We start from the raw sequence: 24,807 nt of genomic DNA, 5'->3' as shown, positions 1-24,807 counted from the left end.
GCCCAAGGACTCCACACATGTCGCACCACTGTTGGTGCTAGCCTTTCCAAAAGTGACCTTGCAGGACCTCTCTATACATGAGAGCAGAGCTGGACCTTTGCATGGGGGAGTGCGTAGCATTTTTCAAGGATGATGCAGTGGCTATGCTTCCCCTCAGCTCCCTGGAACTCAGAGACATTGTGCTGGTTTCAGTCCTCACTTTTCAGTTTCCCAAAATCAGCCTCCAATCTTAAGGTTGCATAAATATCAGATTTTTGCAATGAACAGAGATATTGTTGTTTCAGCAAAAACATGACACTTTCAGTGCATGACTCATATTAAATAAAGGTAATGGGGTTTGTCTGATTAAGTCCCTGCACATCCTATTAGCAATGTTTAGAAACAAAAGGCTCAATGTTTTGTTTTGGCTGTGCTGTGCACTTGCATTGGAATTTACAAGAGAAGGAACAGGTAAAGTTTCAAGTCATCTTTACACTTTCCCTATTCTTGGGCCTGTCTAGCCCCTAGCATAAGTAAGAGCAGTCTCAAGGACACTATTTTATACACTGCTGCACTGGCACTCATCAGCCATTCTTGCAACTAAGTGGCCAAAGTGCAGCCAAAATAATTTGGGGTTGCTTCTGTAGAGACAATACAATTCAGAGCATAGTGCAAAAAGTCCATCTCTATACAGATCTGATGTGTCCACCCCTGGAATAGTGTATTAATTTCTGGGCAACACCTTACCAGAAAGGCATTGACAAACTTAGAAGAGTTCAGAGAAAAGCAACATAAAACATTCCTGGTGCTAGAGAGACTGATTTATGAGGAAAGAAAAAAATTATTAGGAAAGATAATAGATTAAAAGAGCTAAATAAACAGAGCTTGGTTATGAGACAAGGGGGGCAGATATAACTGTCCACTAATATTTGCGAAGAGTAGATATCAAAATACAGAGGGATTATTTAACATGGCACATGGGGGTATGACTAGAATTGAAAAATAAAATTGAGAATAGAAAGATTTAGGGAAAACCTCTGCCAGTGAGATCTATTAGGCTGTCGAAGTTCCCTAAGGGAAATGGTGAGAAAAATTCTGTAAAAACAATTCCGAACTGAGAGGGAGATGGACTTGCTGGGAGCTAATAGGTCTTTCTAGGTAGGTAGGTACTTATATGATCCTCATTACTGTAGCATCTGAGTGCTTCACAACATTGATGATTTTATCCTCACAAACACTGGTAAGGGAATATCATAATGTCCACTTTACAGATAGGGAACTTAATTCAGAGAGATTTAGTCACTCGCCCAAGGTCAGACAGGGAGTCCGAGAGACCTGGGAACTGAATCCAGACTGTCCAAGTGCAGTGGCTTACCAACAAGACCATTCTTTGTTCACAGCTTCAAGATTGGGCAAAGCTACTAGATGGCAATGCAAATATCAAGATATAACAAGTTGGGTTGCAAGAACCACCTGGCTTTAGTTGGCCATATGGCATTCTCACAGCTTTCGTATTACTGGGGGGGGGGGCATTTAATGTTTTCAGCCACATCACGGCCTAGTTCTTCATCTGGTTAGTCATGCAGTTTAGGAGTTTAGGGATATTTAGTCAAGGACATTTAGACCCCAGGTTCTCTGCAGTCCCATGGATTCACTGCCATTTAAACAGTTCCTATAGCATTGATGGCTCTTGATTCAACAGGTACATTAATAGTCCATAATCTTCAGGCATATCTGAATTTGCAAATCTCAATGCTTGATTGTTGCAGCCATAATGACCCAGGCTCCGCTCTCATCATTGAGCTTAAAGAACTTCCACAGACTAAAATATTTATGACCACAAACACAGCTGATCAATTCTGCTCAGGGGCGGCTCCAGGCCCCAGCACGTCAAGCACGTGCTTGGGGCGGCAAGCCGCGGTGGACGCTCTGCTGGCGCCGCGAGGGCGGCAGGCAGTCTGCCTTCCGCAGCATGCCTGCGGAGGGTCCACTGGTCCCGTGGCTTCGGAGGACTTCCCGCAGCGTGCTGCCAAATCCATGGGACCGGGGACCTCCCGCAGGTAAGCCACCGAAGGCAGCCTGCCAGCCGTGCTTGGGACGGCAAAATGCCTAGAGCTGCCCCTGATTCTGCTTCACGGTTCTCCCACGGCAGCGCTTTGACAATGCAATAGATATCCTCTAACTTGATAAAATCTGATGCAGATGCCATATGGCTAGTGACAATCGCTACCTAGCAAAAACCAGCTATTGAAGCTGAAATTTCCTTATGCTAAGCATCCTTTAGTTTAGCAGACAACAATGGAAGGGATTGATTTACCATTGCCAAAGAGTTAAGGACATAAACAGAGTATTTCTAAGGGTCTGGAAATGTCTACTTTTAGCAAACACCCACCATTTTAGCAAACAGCACTCGTGCACACAGCACAAATGGCAGTTGTGCATTTCTGTGACTACCAAAAATCCCTCACTTTTTCAGCATGGTGGGAAATTTCAAATCCTACATCATCTGATTTTACTGTGCAAGGGATAAAATCACACCCCTATTGGAGACAGGCTGCAGGACTACAATGTATCCCCTCTGTAGCCTTCCATGACCACTACTCCTGGAGTAATGACCACTCCTGCCTTATATCTTACATGAAGGTCTTTCCAATCAATGCATAAGTGCAGATCTAACAATCCCTCTCCAGGTCCACTGCTAATACACCTCTGCACTGGCATAGTCAGTGCTAGCAGGGAGCCCCCCTTCCATGTGCAAAAGCCAAGCTGAGGGGCAACTCTACTCTGCCCCACTCACATGCACTGCAAGGGTCCTATGGTGTGAAAGGACTTGGGGTCCAACCCTGCTCCTGTTAAAGTCAATTCCAAATCTCTCATTGAATTTACAGAGAGTTGGATCAGGCCCTTGCTTAGGGCAGTGTTTTCAGACATTACTGCTGATTTGGGATCCCTCCATTTCTGGGTGTTCTGTTTTAGACATTTTGAAGGGACCTCATTTTCAGAGGTGTTCCTATTGACTTCAGTACAGGTGAGGTTGCTCTGCACTTCTGCTTAGATGTCTAAAGTTGAGTACCCCCAAAATCAAGGCCTGCAAAATCACTGGCCGCTTTTTGCGAATAGAGTGCAACGGGGGTATTTTAATGACTGCGTATACATTCTGGGAATAAAACTCATGAATCTAAATTATTAGCTCTCTATGAAAAATATCTTAGACATTTTATAACTAACATTAAGTTACTGGGTGTGATTAGGGCAAAGGCTCCACTTGCATAGTATTTTGCTTTGTGCTCTGGTGTAATGTAATGCCAAGAGGCATTGCTTATGGTAGGCAGGATAATCATTGCCTCTTCTATGTACAGTAGAATCCTCCCAAGCTGGTGACGTAAACTGACTGTCACTACTGGGTTTCATTTTCTTCCTAGCTACTTTTAGATATGAATCAGCCTCTCCTCAGACATAGCACAAAACAAAACACTATTATTATCATCATCATCACCTAGAGGCCATAAACAGTATCAGAGACCCATTGTGCTAGATGCTGTACAAATACACAATAAGAAATGATTCCTCACCCACACAACTTGCAATCTAAATGAGATAGATCGGGAGGATGGAGAAAGGAAGTCCCTTATCCTCATGTTACAGCTGGGGAGATGCAGAACAAAGAAATGAAGTGACTTGTCTGGGTCAGAGACAAGAAATTAACAGAGATTTTCCAAGTGCCTGTCCAGTGCCTTACTTACACAACCCTCCTTCCCCGCTGGCATTTAGTTAGCATCCATAGTAAAGGCCTACAGATCACATTCATAAAGCTGGATGGATTTCAGGCATGTGGGTTCCAATGATTCGATAATGTGTTAGGCCAAGTTTGATCCTCTTAACACCTCTCTATGTCTTGACTAATAATCACATAATACTATTAAAACAGTAACAGTTGTGCTAATGCTAAATCCATTCTTGGGGGAAAATCTCACAACAGCAAACAGTTTGGGGATTAAAAATCATGTCAAAATGTAACTGTAGCTCGTTTCCTATACTGCACTGTTAAACCAGTAATTAATAAGAGATGTAAACAGGTTTAACTCTAAGAAGCAGACAATTTAATAATTTGCTTCCTATGGGTATATAATGATATAGTTCTCCCATTCCCCTGAGAGAGATAAGCAGATATTAAAAGGTCTTTCCAATACCTGTAATGACTAAGGGCAACAGCTAATTCAATAGATTCGATCAAAATCACCACTCCTTTCGCTGCTACTGATTTATGACTTTGGCTGTAGTTAGTCATCACTCATTTTAGTTTGCTTTTCAGTACTCATAAATTATGCCTCATAAATAAAAAGATACAATCAAGGAAATCATATCAATTCATCTACATCCCTAGAGTATATTTCCCCCTGCTGCTCACACTGATGTCTTTTTAAAGGATAGCTTTGGAATATGTTAGAATCACAAAATACCAAAAAAGGTCTGGCCAGAGTTGTACCTTAATAGGTTCGCAGATAATGTGGGAAGCCAATAAATCTGCTCTGGTACCATTATTTAGTTAAAGGAACAAAACTCTAGGCTTGATTCACAAACATACGACTTGTGTGCATGGATTTGGGACGACATTGCTGAGGTGGTACACTGGCATGCAGCTGAAGTTTCTAAATGTGGAAAAATGTGTTTGCAAAATTGCTCTCTGTCTCCTCCTTTTCATAAACCCCACAGAGATGAAGGACACATTTCAGTGCAGTAAGAGGTATTTGGAACTGTGATATCAGTTACACCAGTGAAGCAAAGAAGTTACTCTGGTTTTGCTGAGATCAGAATGTTCCCTCAATTCACTTCTTCTAATTTGAACACTTTGTGGATTTTAAAGAACAAAAACTCAAGGAAGTGTTCATTTGTTTGATTTTGAGGTCCCACTCACACTTTGTTTTTCAAACAATTTAATTATGTCTTCAGAAGATGTATAAATACCGAGACCCTAAGAGTTAAGTGGAAGCAAACTAGTCCAGACGAAATTAGAAACAACCTGAATTTTCACATTTTCTGTATTGGGGGCGGGGGACAGGGGGTGGTGAACGGGACGACATGATTATCGTCGTTTTGTTGTGGTTGTTTAATCATTGGCACATATTGCTGAACTCCAGGTCTAGGCTGATATCAGAAGCCTAAATGCTAAAATATCATTTAACACACTGTTCACATGGAACTAGAAAGTATCAAAAATCTTATAAGAAAATCTGTTTTCCTGAGTGAAGGAACAGAGAGAAAGAAAGAATTCTTATTTAATTTATGCCATCATATTTTATTGCATCTTTCTGGCAGGGATGGAAGAGGAAAAGATGAGCTGAAAGGATGAGTGGGAAGAAGTGAGACAAAAGGTGAGGGTTATTTTCAATTGCTGAAAATCCATCACTGGCCAGTAAGAGATCCAGCCCTTATTTCACCCCATTTTAAGCCAGAAGAGTTGCTTAGTTATTTGTCAGTAACTAAGAACCACAAACTGGAGCTGAGCAAAAAAACTGCCCGACAGGCCAGCAAACAAAGGAATATAACTGTCATTTCTTGAAGCAACCAAGAGGATTCATATGCTTTATACTTTCCGTAGTCAAATGTTCCATTACGTTAGCAACATTATACAAGCAGCTAAACAAACTTACAAAACATCCTGCCCCCAAACAACATTAGGAATACAAGCCGTATCTACCTTCGAGGGTCCTGTAGGAGCACCCAAAACAGGCCTCTCCACTTTCTCAGGTATTTCTCCAAGTGCATTTCCCGGCCTCTTCATATAGCCCCAGTAACGACCTGTGAGCAAGATTGCTCTGCAGGGGTCAGGAATGGATGGACTCCTCAGCGGCTGCTGCAGCCTCCCTCCATGGAGAAATTGGTAGGCTGATGTGTCTTCATAGCTGCAGATCCAGCTATGTGTCTTCATAGCTGCAGATCCAGCAGCCTCCAACATCCCTTGTGTACTCCCCACAGAGCACAGCTCCACATGTAGGGGTAAGGGTCCCTAGAAAGGACTTCTTCCATTATTGTTGGGGAGCTGAACAATGTTGTTTCTGCTGCCCTTTGGATAGTCGGGATTTTCGGAGGAGAGAGCAGGATGTGTCGCTAAGCCAGGAAAGAAACATGAAGGTGAAGGAAGGGGCCAGAGAGTACCAGAAAAATGAGGTTCCAAGTATCTCTCCTGGATCTCCTACATAATTCAGGGATTATGAAGAGGTGGACCAATGTACCACAACCTTTTTGAGGAGCAGGGTGAATACATTATACACCAATAACTCTGCTGTCAAACGGAAAAGAACTAAGCCCCCCCTCTTACATGTGCTCACCACAGACACTGTTCTTCAGCTGAGAAGACTGGATGAATCATTGCTGCTCTTAGACTGGCCAGATGGGTTGCTGTAAAACAACATTCAATGCTTTCTCCTCCCAAGGATCTGGGCGCCAGAGTGCTCCCAGTCCAAAGGACAAGGAATCAAGAGACTAAACATGCTGCACGAGATCCTCAGCTCGTGTAGGGCTATCAAAGTCCATGGAACTACACTGGTTTATATCAGCTGAGGATATGAGGTAAAATGTTCAAAAGCACCTACTGGCCAGATTTATAAAGGTATTTAAGTGCCTAAAGGGGTAGATAGGTGCCTAGTGGGATTTTCAAAAGTGCCTAGTGCCTAATTCCCAATTGAAATCTATAGGAGTTAGGTACATAGGCCCTTTTGAAAATCCAGCTAGGTCTTATCTGCATCCTTTGGCACCTAAACACTTTTAAAACCTGGCCCTTAATGACTTAGGAGCGTAAGTCCCATTTTCAAAAGTGACATATGCACTTAGAAGCCTAGGTCCTACTGACTTTCAGTTAGACTTGGGCCCCTAAATACGTAAGAATTAGGGATGCAGGTCCTAAATCACTCGGGTACTTTTGAAAAGTTCCCCTGATCTGCCCTTATAAAACACTAACCACAGGGCTCACGGGCAGGCCCAATTATATGAGCTTCCAGTAAAACATCAGCAGAAAAGAATGCCGCCAAAATTTCTGACCTCAGATTAGATGTTAATGTTATATCCATCAAACTGAATCCTGGTAACTAACAACATTTCTAGAAGTGCTGCAGAGGGCCCAGTCACAGAGGTTTGATTTTATCTGCATTCAGCTGGAGGAAATTTAGTTGCATTTAAAGTTTTATGTCCAGCAAACAAGCCTCCAATGCAGAGACAGCAGAATCAATATTGTGCTTAAGTGAAATATAAATCTGGGTTTCATCAGCATAATAGTGAAAGCCAAGCCCTATACTTATGAATAATTTGTCTCACAGGCAACATATAAATTGTCAACAATGGAAGGGCTACGAACAGATCCCAGAGGGATGCACAAGTGACATCAGCAGAAGAGGAACACACACACACAAATCTCTCACTGGAACAAAATATATTGCTGCTGGCCGAGAAGGAACAAAACCAATTCAGGCCTTGCCAGATAGCCCAGCCCAGTTATGGAATGGAACCAAAATAAAAGATAGAGTTTCTTCCTGCCTCAAGTGCAGCACTTCAGTCCAGAAAAATTAGAACATACAGACAACCTGAGTCAGACATCATCAATAAATCATTAAAACCCTTGACTCAAACAGTCTCTGTGCTATGAAAAACAACCTGAAAGTCATACTGATTGAGCTTCTGATTGAGATACCAAGTAATTAAAGGCTGGTGCAAGGAAGAACACAATGTGAATTAAAGAATTTTTGGTAAAGTATTGGAAGCATAAAGAGGCAGTGGCAGCATCTAGCATGGGGCGGGGAGGGGGCAGGGGGGATTAATGAAGGTGGAGCTGTAGTCATTTGAAAAAGCAAGGGGATATCCAGCTCACGAGTCTGTGGTGGCAAACATAGCAGTAAGCTAAACGGTGGCATAAGGAACAGAGCCTAGGACTTTCAGTTCAGAAAATACAGGACTCCACCTCTTCAGCTTGAGAAGAATCACCACTATTTTCTATTGTAACTCCTCTCCCACCTCCCCACACACACTTGCCCTTGGGTTTCCATTTCTGAGGATTTTTTTTAATGCCTTAGGGCACATACAGGGTCACGTTAAGTGATGAGATCTGGTATTCTTTAGAGCAATTTTACCATCAAGAAATTAATATAGCGTGAGGAGAACAGATTTCACATTACTGTGGGACATATATGGGTCCCTGAGGGTTTAAAGAACATCTGAAAAAGGCAAACCTGAATACAAATACACACCAATACATGACACACAAATGCATAGACTTCATCCCTGACACACACACAGTTGCCTTAACAGTTTTGGTCAAAAAAGGATTAATTGAAGGAAAATATTCCCTCAAGTATTTTAAGCGTGAAAAGTTTCCAGCCTCTAAGTGATGTGTTCTATTTTGGAAAGGACCTTCGCATTGTCCCTAGTGCTGTTCAGTTCACTGAAGTTTAAGGAAGGAGTTATATTATTAGCAACAGTAGGAAATCCAATAATCGGAGCCCCATCATTCGTGACTGGAAACACTCTGCTCAGAGATACCAGTCCTTTTCCTCAGAACAAAACCAATGAAAGTCATTACATTTCTCAGCCTGGGGCTATCTAGGATCTCTTTCACTGATCTCAACAACACCAGAGGAAAAAGAAAAGATTATCTAGATCATCATATTGGTAATAAAGATTTTTCAAAACACACTGTGGTGAATCCATTTCTCTACTATCATTCCAAACCCATTTCCGTCATCCTTGCCATTGTTCCTTTGGGGTCCTGTCCCTGGCCATTGTGGAGCCACTGGAGGAGGACAAGGAGACCCATCATATCCCTTCCTGCAGGCCCCAAGGCATAGTCAGGGGCGGTCTTGAAAGATTGCGTTGCTCATATTAACAATGTAGTTTCTTAAGAATAACTCTGTATAGGCCCAAACCAGCAAGAAGAACACTGCACTAGCAGTTGAACAGAGCTGCAAAAGGCTCTAATATGTGAAACAGATGTCCACATAGACAAACAGGGTGAGGTGGAGGGAAAATCTCAACTGTGCGGCCCTGTGAATACAGCAGCTTTCATCTCAAATCAAAACAATTCTTGAAGTTCAAAAACTCAGTTTACATAAGCAAAAAAGAGGGAGAGACTCAAGGTGTACTGAAGATCTCAAAACTCACAATATATTATGTAGCACTTAAACAAGAGTGAGGACCCACTGGTGTCCTGTTATGGGGCAGAGGAGAATACTGGTTCATGTCTATGAAAACGTGATCACTTTGCTATGAAACTACACATACACCTCTACCCTGATATAATGTGACCTGATATAACACGAATTTGGATATAACATGGTAAAGCAGTGCTCCGAGAGGAGGGGGGTGGGGGTGCGCACTCCGGTGGATCTAAGCAACTTTGATATAATGCGGTTTCACCTATAACGCGGTAAGATTTTTTGGCTCCCGAGGGCAGCGTTATATCGGGGTAGAGGTGTATTTACATTTACTGCTAACACATCCAGGGCTAGTTTTTGGTGAGGTTGTAAACTCACCAGATTCATATGAAAATATGAACTGAATTTCAGAAAATGGTACATTGCTAGGGGGACAATGGAAGTTAAATGCATAGATGTGAAATCAAATATCGCCATAGATTACTAGTAATCCTGTGTGATAAAGGAACAATATGCAGGGATGTGTGACTTTGACATTAATGGAAAACAATTACAGGCCAAAGAAACTCACTTGCCTCAGGGTCATGGGACTTTTGCAATCAAAGAGGATTACTTTAGAAGGCCCTTTTCTGCAACTCTTACTTACACTCACTGAGTGGTACCTTACCCTGCAAACAGTCACACTGATTTCAATGGAACCATTTGCATACTGAGGTAAAATACTATTCAAACTCAGCAAAAGTAGCAGAAATGGTCCCATAGCTACACCTTTAACTCCAAAAGAAAAGTAACAAGTACAAAATGAATATGAACATACAAAATAAAAATAACCCATCAACAGGGAATTAACTTTTAAATTTACCATGAGACAAATATTTGTAATCCTACCACCTAAAATAAAATAATCCACTAACAAAACCAGTCCATCCTGCTTCCATAAAAGGTAATCGAATGTAACAGTAAAAATAAAAATATTTGCACATTTGAAATAAAGCTACTAACAAGACCAAGCTACCTGGCACTTCAAAATAAGTTGGTACCACTAAAGTGGCGGAAACCTCTGATGTGCAAGGGACACAAATGCACACAAATTGGAATTAATGATTTTGATTAAGAAATGAAAAAAGAGCATTGAATGAATTTATTCCTCATGGAATGTTATCTTCAAGGTCTGAGCTATTTTGAATAAATGTGCAATAATTGTTTAAATACAACAATACTATAACAATTAAAATTGAAACGTTTTATTTTATAATTATAATGAACAAGCATCTCTTGTTATTGAGGTGTACTGAAATCTTAATTATATCTGTATACCTTGTAGCTAAATTACTTCATTTCATACCTGATATTCATATTCTGTATAAGGCAGCAACTTGGCATCTTTGAAGGATGTTAAAGTCCCATTATAAACAAGTACCAGGTCTAAATTTATGTGGGTATGAGTTGCTTGTCTTCGGTAAAGCTCATAATATAACACTTTCCCATTTGGTTGCTGTGGACCAGTCCACAGAATAGATGCGACTGACTGGAATCCATCAGAGCTTGTCTGCATCTCTATGAGAGGGGAAGGCTGCACTTCAGGGGGTGCTTCCAGAGTCTGTATGGATGCCCATTCACTAGCAGCGCATACCTGCAATGTGCATGCTTGAACTTGTACTTCATATCTTTGGAAACACAAATCAGAAACCAGTCAATAAGAGCATTACAACTGTGCATATGCACTACACATAAGATTAGAATCAATTAAGGTTGTTCAGAAAGAGAGGAGTTTTCCTTAGTTATTTTTGTCCATATTTTTGAGGAAGAAAGCAATTCACATTAGTGTGCTGAAGGGATGATGTAATTTCCTCTTGTGGGTCTGAACTTGCAACCCTCATGTGGCATTCTCATTTGTGTGAGTAAAACAAATGGGATCACACAGGTAAGGAAGGGCTGTTGGACAGGGTCCTTTGTAATGGAAATGTGATCCAGAAGTGTTTATATTTCCATTTAAAGTGAAATGTCTGCTTTTAATTTCTCTCAGTCTGCCATTTCTTTGTATTAAACGGAAAACATCTTCCACAAGTGTTTGCCAGAGAAATTATATGGACATTGTGACCCACCCATTGTCATCCAGACACAGGAGATAAAAATGTCTCCACTGGCCACAGAGCACAGCCACCTTCCACTTGATCTGCCTCACTCAGACAGAATTTATATCCTACTCCCTTTATGTCCAAGTTTGGAGAGTGAGGCCTGGTAGTGACAACTTTCACTGAGCACGTGCTCTGAGGACAGTGGCATTGAGGGGACAGCTTTCCAAGGCTGACTGACAGCTATTCTGTAAATGATCAGCTGGAGAGAGTATTAAAGACACAAAGAGATAACACTAAAAAAAAAAAAAGGAAGGAAGGAAAACATTAATCAAATAGAGACACATACAGATGCACCGTTCCAAATGGCAAGAGACCAGGTCCAAGACAAAAATAATTGATTGAGTGAGTTAAAATTTTGCTGGCTGGGATTGAGGCATCTTGATGATTGATAAACCAGCATGTAACTGGGTTAATGTTGGCCAGAAAGGTCTTTCTTTGGGTACAGAAGGCCAAGTTGGAGGTATTCAGTATCACAAAGTGGATTTATTAGCATAAAGTCACTGGCCCTTTGCTGCTCTAACATGGCCCAGCAGAGTTCCCAGGGAAGAGCTCAAGCTAAAGCATGTAAACCAGACTCCAAAGCTTCCAAGAAATTATACACTGATGAGGCCTCTGTTTCCTTCTTTACATATCAGAGATAATATTGCAGGGAGATCAAACGGTCAACTTCACTAAATTACAATAATAGCTGAATTGAAAGTACTCGAAGAGCTATATAATCTTTGTCTTTTTGGACTATTGCCTTAATTTACAAAACATTAACTATACCATATTATTAGTCTCTCTTACAATTTAGATTATTTACAGGTACCATGTAGAAAGAGTTGTCGACAATTTAAGGAATAAAAACGAACTGCTACACAAAAGATAAGAGGTGGTGATTAAATAATTAAGAATTTGAAAAAATGATACTTTTACAAAAACAGGCAAGTTTGTTCTCACTTAAATCTGGTACAGTACACTATTTTAAATGTAGCTTGCACTAAAATCTAAACAGCATGTCTGTGCTTTAAACACACAAAAAAAATTCATCCCTAGTATAACTCAACTGTCCTTAGTGCAGATACACCAGAGATGAGCTGCCCCACAGATCTTTGTTTTATGTTTTAATTCGGTATATAAAACAAGGAAAAACGATTCTTGAATACAACTGACTGGCAAAAGTGCGTGTGTGGGCGGGGGGGGGGTGGGGTTTGGGCAAGGCTGTGAACTTGAGTCTGCAAAGGATCCCCAAGCTGTCCCTTGCATTGCTTGTACCCTAGATTGACCTTGCATACTTTACTGAAAAGGTAGACAGTTGATTTTTATTTATCTTGTCTTAGTGTGGACTTTGTGGGAATGAGAACTGTGGGGATCTGACCATCTGTTCGACTGAAGAAAATGTGAGACCCCGCCCCTCAAACCTCATTTTTCAGTCTTTAGGAAAGGTTTGAATACTAGCCCAGTCTCAAACTTTTTGAATTATCCTGTGATATTCATTCAACAAACCTAAGTATTCAGAACTTACCTATGGTAGGGTTTTAGGTCTGCTGCAACGTAGGACTGTCTAACAAAAGAAATGTGAGAGGTGTCAAAGTCAATAGTTTTCTTTCCCATTTCAGCAGGCTCGCGAATAGAGATCGTATAATTTTTTATATCACCATTGACTTTTGCAGGAGGATCCCAGGCCACCAAAATTTCCTCTGGGGCCCATGCCTGCAGACGAGGAGGTAACATTCCAGATGGAGCAGAAGGGTGGGTTCTAATTTTAGCTGGTGGGCTAGTGGTGCTTCCTTGACTATTATTTGCAGTTACCTCATAGCTGTATTCCATGCCTGGTGTTAGTGTGAAGTCAAGGTACCGAGTTTCCAGACCTGAATAAATAAGAGCTCCATCCCTCCTCAGCTCGTAACTTCTGATTTTACCATTAGGATTCACTGGGGTTTTCCAGGTGATTTCTATTGACTCTGATCCTGTGACTAGCAACCTGGGGGCTTCCATATTTAGTGGTGGAGCCTCCATTGTCAAAACAGATTGGGATATGCTAGATGTGCAGCCTCCATTAGTACAGGCAACCAGCGTGAAATCATACTGCGTGCAAGGCTGTAGGTTTGAAATCAGTCTTGATAAACCTCTCCCAACATAATATTCTTCATCACTTAATTTTAATATGTACTTCGTGATTTCTCCATTTTGAATCTGGGGTGGGGACCAAGATGCATTAATCTGAGTGGCACTGATAGCCTGCAGGGATGGAGGGCTGACTAATGCTGGAGCTGCCTCTAGAGTTTGGATTTTGGCTGGTTCACTGGTAGAGCAGCCTCCTACTGTACAAGCAACTATTGCATAACTGTACACTGAATAAGGCTGTAAGTCTTCATCCATATAGTTGAAAGTAGTAGCATCAAAGCTGAAAGGATAGAAAACCTCATTTTTTTGTAGCCTATATGATTGGAGAACACCATTTGGTTCTTCTGGGGAGAGCCATGAAATGAGCACTTTATGGGGGTTAACTGATACATAGGTTAACCTAGGTGCAGCAAGACCTTTAGGGGCAGCTTGACTAGTCTTCGCTACTGACCAAGAGCTATCGGTATAGCCCACTGAATTCCATGCACGTATTTTATATTCATACCTTGTCCATGGCTGTAAACCTTTATCATTATATTTAAATGTACTATTTTCAGTGTTATATTCTGTGAAAACAATTTTCTCCTCTACTGTTGTTGCTCTGTTCCCTGAAGCATTTTCTTTTGTGCATCTGTGAATAACTTCATAGTGAATTATTTTTCCATTTGGATTAATTGGTTCAGACCAGCTCAGTTCAATATTGGTAGCATTAACTGACTGGATTACAGGTGCCAGCTGAGATGCAGGGGGTGCTTCATCTGTTTGGACTGGCTGTGGTGAAGAGCGAGTGCAACCTGCCACAGTACAAGCCTCAAGTACTAGAGTGTACAGTGTGAAAGGTTCCAAGCGTCTAAACAGGAACTGACGAGATAAACCACTATATTCCAGATTATCGTCATTTAAAATATTGTACGTCTGAGAGAAAAAAGAAAAGGAAATCATCAGATGGAGAATTTGCAAATGAATTCTAGGAGAGAGACTTATTTAGATATGATGTTTATCTTCATAACTTTATAAAGATTATTAATTTATGACCCAGAAACTAATTTCCTTAACTCCTTATTAACAACATCTTAGCTTGTTAATGCTGAAATAATATTTTAATCTACTGTTCATAATTAATGCTGATTTGTTTGCTTTTTACATTTCACTCATCTTGGGCAGTGAAAATCTACTAGTCAGTTTCGCTTTTGATTATATTTACTTTCTAGTCAATTTTATTTCAGGGCTCTAATGTCACAATATAAGGGTTACAAACCTTGCAGGTTAATATTTACACCCCAACAAAAACTGTTTAAAAGAAACCCCCAAACTTCATAGCAACATTTCTATTGAACGTTGTTGTAACAAAACCTAATGTGGGGCATAAGATTAAATTAAGCTGAAAATATCCCTTTAACAGATACTGTTCTATATAATGAAGAACAATGTTAAACTAATTAGGCCTGAAAACATAGCCTTTAAAATATTCTTTCCTGTGACTTTGAAGGGCAGGATTTCGTCAGTGCTCTAGATACTCGTAGTTGCAAGAAAGCATATAAGTAGTAATAGATATCTAAATTTGCATATACCTAGAAAGTAAGCATTTCTCAATCTCTTCATCACATCATACTTGTGCAGTTGTGTGTGTGTGTCTTCAGATAACTCCTTTTTAAGTCTAGTGAATTTTAGCAAAAGTTTTCCAACCTGATATTTGGCATTTTCCTTTTAATTGTGATGAATAAGATTTCAGGATAAAGATTACCTTAATTACTCCATTGGGTTTGGAAGGCTCTGACCATTTAATTAACAATGCCCTGCCGTTCTCTTTCCTCTCTACAGTGAAGTTGCTCAGACCGCTAGGTGAAGCTTCTAGCGTGGTCACAGAAGCCCAGGGACTCGAAAGTTGGCCAGCGTTGTTTACAGCCACAATGTTAATGTGATACGTGGTAAAAGGTTTCAGTCCAAACAAGTGAGCCTGATGCTTTGTTCCCTGCAGTAGGAATACAGAATATTTTCTCATTTAGTTTAAATGGCAATAATCAATGTTTGTGGTTTACACCAGCATTGGACTGGGCAACTGGTGCTCTGACTCCAAAGATATCACAATCATTTCACAGAGTACCACATCTGGCAGGTGGGCTCACTGAATGTGCATTACTGCAGCTAAGCCTTGAATAGAAACTCTTGTGGTTTGTAGGGAGCAGGTCTTCTAAGTAAGCTCAATTCAGCAAGGTGCAGAGCACTCTGAACCTTATCTAGCAACGCACTTATGCACATGCTCAACTTTAATCATGTGAGTAGCTCCATACATACTTAAAGTTAAGCATGCGCTCAAATGCTGTGCTGCGTCAGGACCTGAGTGGTCAGCACTTTGAAGGATTAAGACGCTAAGATCTGTATTATGCTAGCACAGTGGCCCTCTATGTAATCATACGTAGGGTGACCAGACAGCAAGTATGAAAAATCAGGATGGAGGTAAGGGGTAATAGGCACGTATATAAAACAAAGCCCCAAATATCGGGACTGTCCCTATAAAATTGGGACATCTGGTCACCCTAATCACACACCTTCCATAGTGTAATTCAGGAATCATGTGAATACCATACTGATTGGTATCACATAATGTTCTGGCAAATTAAAGCAATATCATCTGGATGTACACCAGCATCACTGAGAGTACAGTTTGGTTCCCGTACTGAAAACATAACAATCCCAAAGGTTAAATCACCATTAGAAATGGAGTAAAATGTCTCCCATAATTCACGTGGTTAAGATGTTACCCAAACAACAAGTTCACAAGATAAGATGTAGTTGGGTCTCTGCATTTCCTTAAAACGATGGTGTGTGTAGCATTCAGAAATATAGATAACAATAAACAACCCACTTTGAAGAGCAGATGGCTGGAAATAAGCAGGAGGACTAACAAATTTTGCTATAAATCTCATTGGGGACCAGGATGAGTTTCTCCACTGGCCACTAATATATTTTTCTGCTTTGGCATTGATTACATAGATGTCAGGAAAATGACTGATAATTTAGTTTCCTTTATGTAGCAAAAACTGCTAAAGTCAATTTCCTTGCTTCAGTAAGTCATATTAAGTTGTTAAATGTTAACACTAGAAATTGTTTAATATTTAAACATTTGTTAAGCTACCAGACTGATACAAATTTTACAGAAGTATTAATTTCTTTTTTAAATATTAAAAGTTAGATCATAAATACGTAAATAGTTATTTCCCCCACAACAAGTTAGCGCTTTAGATAAATACGGCACCACATCCGAATGACCATTATGAATATTAAATCTGAAGATGACACAAATACAGATGATAAACACTTTTCTGATAAATTATTCCTTTTCCCGTTAAACCAGGCAAACACTGACAAGATTAATAATGCAAAAAATATAATTATTTGTTAGGAATTCCCAGTCATCACTGCCAAAAATGCATAAGCTCAAATGCAAATAGCAATCACTTCAAACAGATTATATATAAAAAAGCGTTGGCTGCTGTGGGACATTTAGAGATATCTTTTGTCATAAGAAACATGGAAAGCATGTGGGCTATAAAGCAAAAACATATGTATATTGTCAATAGCAGCACCTGTTCAATTACAGTTTATTTCAGTATGGAGAATTTAGTTCAGCCCCTAGATGGCAATACTATCAAACACTTTTTGTAACATGAGTACTTAATGATTAACAACCTGCATTCAGTCATCCAACATACTCAAGGCAGCCATTAAAAAAATAACAAAACTGATTTCATTATAGATTCTTTTAATAAACATTTATGGCTTAGATCCTTGAAAGTGGAAGCATTCAAACTGCCACAGCCAAACCCCTGTACAGCTGAATGCAAAATTATGAACTGCAGGTTAAAGTACAGAGCTCAAATTGAAGTTCACGCTTGGCATAAAAATCTGGCATCAGAAATTATGTTGGCACAAAACATGATTAAAATTAGCTTTACAATTGGCTGTGGTCTGTATTAATAGTTTTTATGAGGACAGTTATCTAATGGCCTTTAAAAACAGAACTTTTAAAAGCCTAAAATTTACATCCCATGGTTCAGGGGGTGGGGAGAGGAGGGACCACATGACATTAAATTATCGCTTCTGAGTTGTTACACAAAGGCTTGTGGAAGGTTCAAATACAGGAATATAAGCATCAGACAAAAATCAATGGCTCTGCTTCTTGTCAACCATACCATCAGGGGAGGGGTTCTAGTAGCAATAATGCTACAAAATAAAGAATTTTCTTAAATAAAAAGAAAAATGGGATTGTTCCAATAATCCTCTATAGCTTTCCCACTAACTCCTAATGTTTAATTATTTACGGTCCTCACCAATGTTTGAACTGAAACAGAGATGGAGGGATTTCCCTGCCTATGGTTCATCCTGTCCTCTGGAGACCGAAAAAAATTCTTGCCAGGGATGGCTTTTATCCCTGGCTCCTACAGACACTTCTTGAAGTGCAAAATGTTTACAGGTATTATTTTTTTAAAAACATGCTTGGGAGAAGTTCTCCTAGAATACGCTGCTAAGGCTTTATCCACCCATCACCCTCTGTGAATGACTCAGATCAAAGTTGATCTTGTATCATCGTAAGAGTCTACCCCTGCAGATCAGAAGTCAGCACCAGATTACAGGATCAAGGCCATTGCATGGAACACCCTCCCAATCCTTATTTGCAAAGCCACCCACTCTCCGCATTCAAATATCCACTGCTTCCATATTGTCTACAAGGAGTGAATTCATTCACCATTAAAAATTAACAAACATCAAGATGTTTGCAGGTCATAACTGAATAACCGTGAGATCTGAGGGATGTAATCACTGTCCTTCTCATTCTTGGTGTTTATGGCTTATTATTCTCAGTCACTAGGTCATTATGTTAGGCTTAATCCTGCAAATACTTGGGTGTTTAATTAACTGTATTCTTATCAGTAGTGCTCCTGTTAGATTTACTGGGGGCTACTCAGGTGAGCAAAGTTACTTGATGCCAGAAGCTGGGACTTTGTAAGCCCTGAGAGCCCCCAGAATTTCCAGGCTCCTGGAACCTTGACTCTGAGCACATGTCTGCACTTCAGCTGGGAGGCATGAGTCTCAGTGCAGGCAGAGACACTTGCATTAGTGTCGGCTCAAGTTAGCGCATTAAAAATAGCAACATGTGTGTTGCAGCACTGGTGATGGCTTGGGCTAGCCGCACGAGCTCGGACCAGTGGATTGGGCAGGCTTGGACTTGAGCAGCAGTATCAACACTGCTCTTTTTAGCATGCTGGCTCAAGCTGAGCTACAGTGAGTCTGTCTACCCACAATGGAAATCACATCTCTCAGCAGCAGCACAGACATATCCTCAGAGCCCTGGCTGGAGCTGGGTCTCCCAAGACTTCCTGGTGTCTAGCTCCAGGGCAATGAGCCTGAAAGCCCTGCCATGCTGACTACCCTGGAGCTGCAGACCCTCAAAGCCTGTGGTCCCCAGTCCCTGGGCAGACCGCATAGCAGAGAGTTGCCAGGGAACCAGGCAGGTTTCAGAAGTGGGTTGGAGAAAGTTAATCAACCCCAACTCGCTTTTGTAAAAAATTTAGATTTGGCATGTTGGCATTTTCCAGCTAAACTGTTTTGTCAAAAATTTCTGACCAACTCTTGCTGTAAGATGCAGCCAACCACAGTCTGTTCCGTCGTCTGCAGTCCAGAACCACACCTTCGAAAATGGAGGATAACCTCTGGTCTCTGTAGCCACATCCTTGCACAACTTTGACATCTACTCCACACAGAGACCACATCCTTTTGTGTGTTCTGAAAAGCAGTGGCTCTCAACGTTTACAGAGCCTTTTCAGGCGTCTCATATCTCTTGCATACCCGCAAGATTCACCTCACTTAAAAACTACTTGCTTACAAAATAAGACATAAAAATACAAAGTGTCACAGCACACTGTTACTGACAAATTTCTGACTTTCTCATTTTTACCATATAATTATAAAATAAATCAATTGGAAAATAAACACTGCACTTACATTCCAGTGTATAGTATTTAAAGCAGTATAAATAAGTCATTGTCTATATGAAATTTTAGTTTGCACCGACTTCACTAGCGCTTTTTACGTAGCCTGTTGTAAAATTACAGAAATATCTAGATAAGCTGATGTACCCCCTTGGAAGAATTCTGCTTACTCTCAGGGGTGATTGAGAACCACTGTTGCAAACTGTCCAGCACATTTTGAGTTGCAGTATAAACAGATAACGATAAATACTTTGTCCAGCTAATTTCACTGCTCTGACTGTAAACTATGATCAAAGAAAAATTATTTAAAATAAAACCTTTTTTAAACATACTTTCAAAATATAAAATGAGAGAATATGAAGCATTAATAATTTATGTATTTAGACTCACTTCAGATTGCCTCTGTTGTTTGTTTATTTTTTAATTCATGAGCACTGAAGTCACTTAAAGTCCAGAAACAAATTAGCATAGTCTTTCAGGCAGCTGAAAGGCAGTGGCATCCAGAATGCAATGTGCATGTCTTCCTGACTAACCTCTCCTGAGTAGCCTGCTCCTGGCGAGGTGGGCAAGACTACTCTGAGTCTTAAGAATTCTGACAGTTTTACCCTGTCTACTGTGATTGCTTTTGACTATTTGAAGTGCCCCAAAGGTGATAACAGGGTCAAGAGGTTTTTGTAGGTTGAAAATGATCAAAAATTAGCATTGATCTGTAGCTGTCAATAATACTCTGTGTGGGCAGACTCCCTGCACAAATGTTTAAACTGCATAAAGCCACACAACCAACTCATCTTTGAATCTATTGATCTGATGATCCAGCACTTTGTACTCTATTTTAAGATAACCCAACTTATCCCAGTGCCTTAGATTCAGGGTATGATTTTGAAAAATAACTGCCATATTAGAGAGCGACTGTATCATTTGAGAGCTGATGAACAGGTAACACGGACATTTATCACTTCTTTGGGGGTAATCATCAAAATGCAGACAGTCATTAATCAGCTATGGTAATTGCCCAGATTATTTCTATTTTCAGTATACTATAAGGAAAATTTTTTCTCACCTTTTCTCTGTTTTCACTTTACATCCCTCAACATCCCTCAGGTTTCTTCAACACAATGTCAAGGAGCCATATCATTCCTCCTAGAAGTACAATCCCCTGTTCTCCTTGATGGTACCAGACGCTCTCCCTCCACGTATGATGAACTCCAGTGGGTTAGGGATCCATGCATTGTTTTTTAACATTCCATCAGACATCAGCAAGGAATCTTAAAATAAGGTAATTCAGCATGATGCTGCCTTTTCCACAGAGCCATTCATCCTATGGAATCTCCCTTGGCAAGGTTCTAGCGGTGTGAATCATAAGGAAGGCTCCATTTGAGCAGCACTGCCAGGGAGCTGGAAAGGAGGATGAGGTTGGTGCAGGGCCTCTGAGGGGATCACCAGGTACTGGGGACCATAGATCCTGATCATTCTGTATGGAGCAAGCTTTGCTCCACCAATGGGGGAAAACTGCACAAAGGGAACCTATCAGTTTTCCTCTTTACCAGTCTCCCTTGACAGGTACATAGACAGGGCAATGTGGTCATTGTTACCATCTTTGCTCAGAAAGTCTTAGTACCAAATTCAGATCTGATGTATAAAGCGGTGTATATTTCACTATCATAATTTGGTATAATTTTGTACAGTGGAGAGAAGGACAGGGGCTATGAATAAATTATAGGTTAAAACAAAGAAAGGGAAGTATTTCTTCACACAACACACAGTCAGCCTGTGGAACTCTGCCAAATGTTGTGAAGGCCAAGACTATAACTGGGTTCAAAAAAGAACTGGATTAGTTCATGGAGGATAGGTCCATCAGTGGCTGTTAACCTTTGTTTGCCAGAAGCTGGGAATGGGCGACATAGGATGGATCACTTAATGATTGCTTGTTCTGTTCATTCCCTCTGAAGCACCTGGCAGTGGCCACTGCCAGAAGACAGGATACTAGGCTAGATGGACCATTGGTCTGACCCAATATGCATTTATACTCTTAAATGCATCCAACAGGAGGGTATGAAACAAAGCTGGACAGAGCTTGTTTTATCTTACACTTTCCTATACCCTCCTAATAGTTGCTTTTCCTGCTCTAACTCCATCCATCCACAATGCTGGTGCATAAGCTACGATAATTTACATGAATTTGGTCCTGAGTATTAAATCAAGCCCTTTATCGCTGGGCACCTACATAAGGATTTAGGAGCATACCTTCAAGCACCCAGGTTTAGAAATGTTGGCCTAAATTAGCATATAAGGTGCAGAGTCGGATTTTCTAAAGCACTAATAATGGGGGTTTCAAAATCATCTAGGCATCTAACAACCATCCCATTATAAATAACATAGGAGGCCAATTCTCATTGATTTGTGGTGGAACATGTGCTCTTATATCACTTAGAGATTTAGAAAAGTCCACCTGCAGGGTATAAAAATTTTATTAAAGCTAATGTTTAAGATCAAATTTACACAAGCTAAGAGGGAAGGTACTGTACCTCTGGGGTCAGGCTTAAGTTATGAGGGATTACAAGTATCGGATACAAGGTTCACAGGATACATACATAGCATATAACCAGTATAGACCCAGATTGGGGTGCGGGAGTTTTTAAAACATCGGTGGATAAGTGGGTTTGTGTATGCCACCCATAGAATGTATTTAGAGTACAAGTTAGTACTGATGTAGTGAATAAGTACGAGTGCAGTGCACAGGCATTCTAACCATGTCACCCCCTCCTTAACTCTGTTACTAACTTCTTCTTCAATTCCCCTCTTCAAGGCTCCACATGACTCCATTTTGTCCCCAACTCCTGCCTATATCTCCTGTTAATCCTCAGCCAGATCCATACACTCAGTCCTCCCTTTAGTTACAGCATCCATGTATCCTTATCATGCACTGAGGTGCAATCACATACCACCCCCTTCACTTGGATGTCACTTGCAGCATACTTCTACTTGTATGCTGCAGGTGCCCTCCCCTCTTCTCCTTCAAGTTCCTCCTTAAAAGCCACCCCTTTCCTGAAGCCCACCAGTGCTGATCCACCCACATATTCTTGCCCGTGAACGCCTATTGATTAACTCCTGTTCAGAACCCCACCTATTTTGAAGTTCTATTTCGGTCACAAATATGGTTTGGAATATAAATTTTCATTTTTAAACTATTAGGGTTCTAGTCCTTATGGTTGTAAAGAAAGCATTTTACAAGTTAACCAAATGGAAACCAATTAATCTAGCTGAATCTGTAGAGAGCATGAAACAATAGTTCTGAAAGGTGTGAGACTCTCACTAGGTTAATGCTAAAATCCCCTATAGACGACAATTTTAATGTAATAATTTAAACTTCAGCTCATTCTAGCCAAAATAGCTAGTTAATATTTCTAGCCCACAATCTCAAACAACCTCCCACACCATTTTGGGTTCCAAACATCCCTGCTGCTCCTTAGCCAGCTACTAACACTTTAAAGTTTCCCCCAATGACCTCTAAAATTGAGTGTGGGCTGTCAATAAAAAAAATCAATGCTTTAAGTACAAATTGAAAATGTGAGGACTTAATAAAATAAATAGAATTCATTTTTTAAATGAATGAACACAGGGGCCAACATATTGACTGTAGTATTCATTTTCATATTTTATTCAATAAGATTTCCATTTTTAAATTTAAATGCAGCTATCAGTCACCAAATTTCCTGTTTCCTGTGCTGGACTGTCACAGGTTTCAGGGGAACTTGCTACAGAATTTGAGTCCAATATGCCATGGCCTTGATCATTATAGGTGGGGCTGATAGCACCACCTCTTGTTTAGATTGCCCAATGTTTCCTCTTACAACAGCCTGCTTGTAGTTGGTTTAGTCGGGGGGGGGGGGAGGGGGAGATAACTCGGTGGTTTGAGCATTGGCCTGCTAAACCCAGCATTGTGAGTTCAATCCTTTAGGGATATGGGGCAAAAATCTGTTGGACGATTTAATTGAGGATTGGTCCTGCTTTGAGCAGGAGGTTGGACTAGATGATCTCCTGAGATCCCTTCCAACCCTGATATCCTATAACTTTTACAAATATTAACCATTTAGGCTGAAATTTTTCATGCTGGATGTCTGCCTCAGGCTGAATGCTTTTGGAAAGTTTAAACAATAAGTTGTTTTACAATGTTAGAAAAATCCTGCCTACCTTTTATTTAAGAAGATCTAGTGCTCCCATGCTTTTGTAGTATGGAAAGTTAGCAGGGAGTGGCCTTTTGCTGTCTCAATAAAAATCCACCCAATTTTGGCCAAGTTAAAAGCCTTTGAAAAAAAAATCTGTTTGCACATACTCATGCTCCAAAGATTCCATCATCCGTGAGCATGCCTGAGCCTCCTTCAGCTCCTAGTGCTGACCAGACTGCATATGCACAGGCTCCACATAGCAACTGAGCATGTTTCATCCCCTCACAATTCTTACATGTAACCGGACTGTGCATGCACCACCATAACAGAGCAACCGAGCATGCTCCATCCCCCCTTAGCTCCTATATACAAACTGAGGGAATGAAAGGAGTAATTTGGGTCATGGAGCCTGATGAAACTGGGACGGGAAGTGGAGAAAGAAACTGTGGCTGGCTGCACAAGAAGAATAGGGTGTGGAGGATGGCAGGAAGGAATGTTATGACTGGCAGGGCAAGGAGATAGAGACTGAGAGCCAGAAGGCAGGAAGGAATTTAGGGAAATAATTGCGGTGGGGTGAGGGAACAAGGATGTGTGTGACTGAGAACTAATTGGCTGGTGAACACTGAGATCAGACAAGTAGCTGGAGGGAGATGGAAGACTGGGACTGGCTGAAAAAGGAGCATAGAGTTGGGAACCAGTGGTGGGAGGAATTGAGGGCAAGAGGAAGATTTAATGAGATGCCAGGGTGCGGGTAAAGAACTGGGAGTGGCTGGGCAAAGAGAGTGAGACAAGGATACAGAGATGAGAGAGACTGCGACTAAGAGTTATCCCTCGGGTGGAGGAGACTGAGATTGGAGGAGGAGTTTGTGGAGGGAGATTGGGACTGAGAGCCAGTGTTTACAAGGGGAGAAGGAGATGGAGAGAATGTGGCAACTCAAGCTGGGGCAGTGGGGAGAGACGGATTGGAAAGGGAGCCAAGAGATGGAACTGAGACTGGCTAGTAAGGAGACTGGAGACAGGGATTCAAGGCAGGAAAGGGACTGGTAGAGGAAGAGTGGATTCAGATGGGGAATTAAGCGAGGAAATGGCTGGGTAAGGCAACTGGGACTAGGATGAGATGTCTCAGGAGTGGAGACTGGGAGTGGATGGCAAGAAAAATGGATTTGGGATGAGTAGCCATGGGTGGGAAAGATACAGGACTGGGACAGAGACAGATTGGAGAAGATGAGACAGAAGGGTTGTGACCACTAGAACACACTCCCTGAAGATTTCTGAGTCTCACCTT

The 24,807-nt window shown here is 41.0% G+C and overlaps 1 protein-coding gene across 1 annotated transcript in view; it reads right to left on the bottom strand.

Annotated features, from left to right (window-relative positions):
* Positions 1 to 24,807, bottom strand: part of USH2A (usherin) — a 596,134-nt gene that overhangs the window by 28,467 nt on the left and 542,860 nt on the right. Inside the window, 3 exon segments of the mRNA XM_030557510.1 lie at positions 10,465 to 10,786; positions 12,765 to 14,281; positions 15,111 to 15,338. Of these exon segments, the coding sequence (XP_030413370.1) occupies positions 10,465 to 10,786; positions 12,765 to 14,281; positions 15,111 to 15,338 (2,067 nt within the window).

The sequence above is a fragment of the Gopherus evgoodei genome, chromosome 3, assembly GCF_007399415.2.
Source record: "Gopherus evgoodei ecotype Sinaloan lineage chromosome 3, rGopEvg1_v1.p, whole genome shotgun sequence".
Classification (NCBI taxonomy): domain Eukaryota; kingdom Metazoa; phylum Chordata; order Testudines; family Testudinidae; genus Gopherus; species Gopherus evgoodei.
This window is presented reverse-complemented; position numbering and strand designations above follow the sequence as displayed.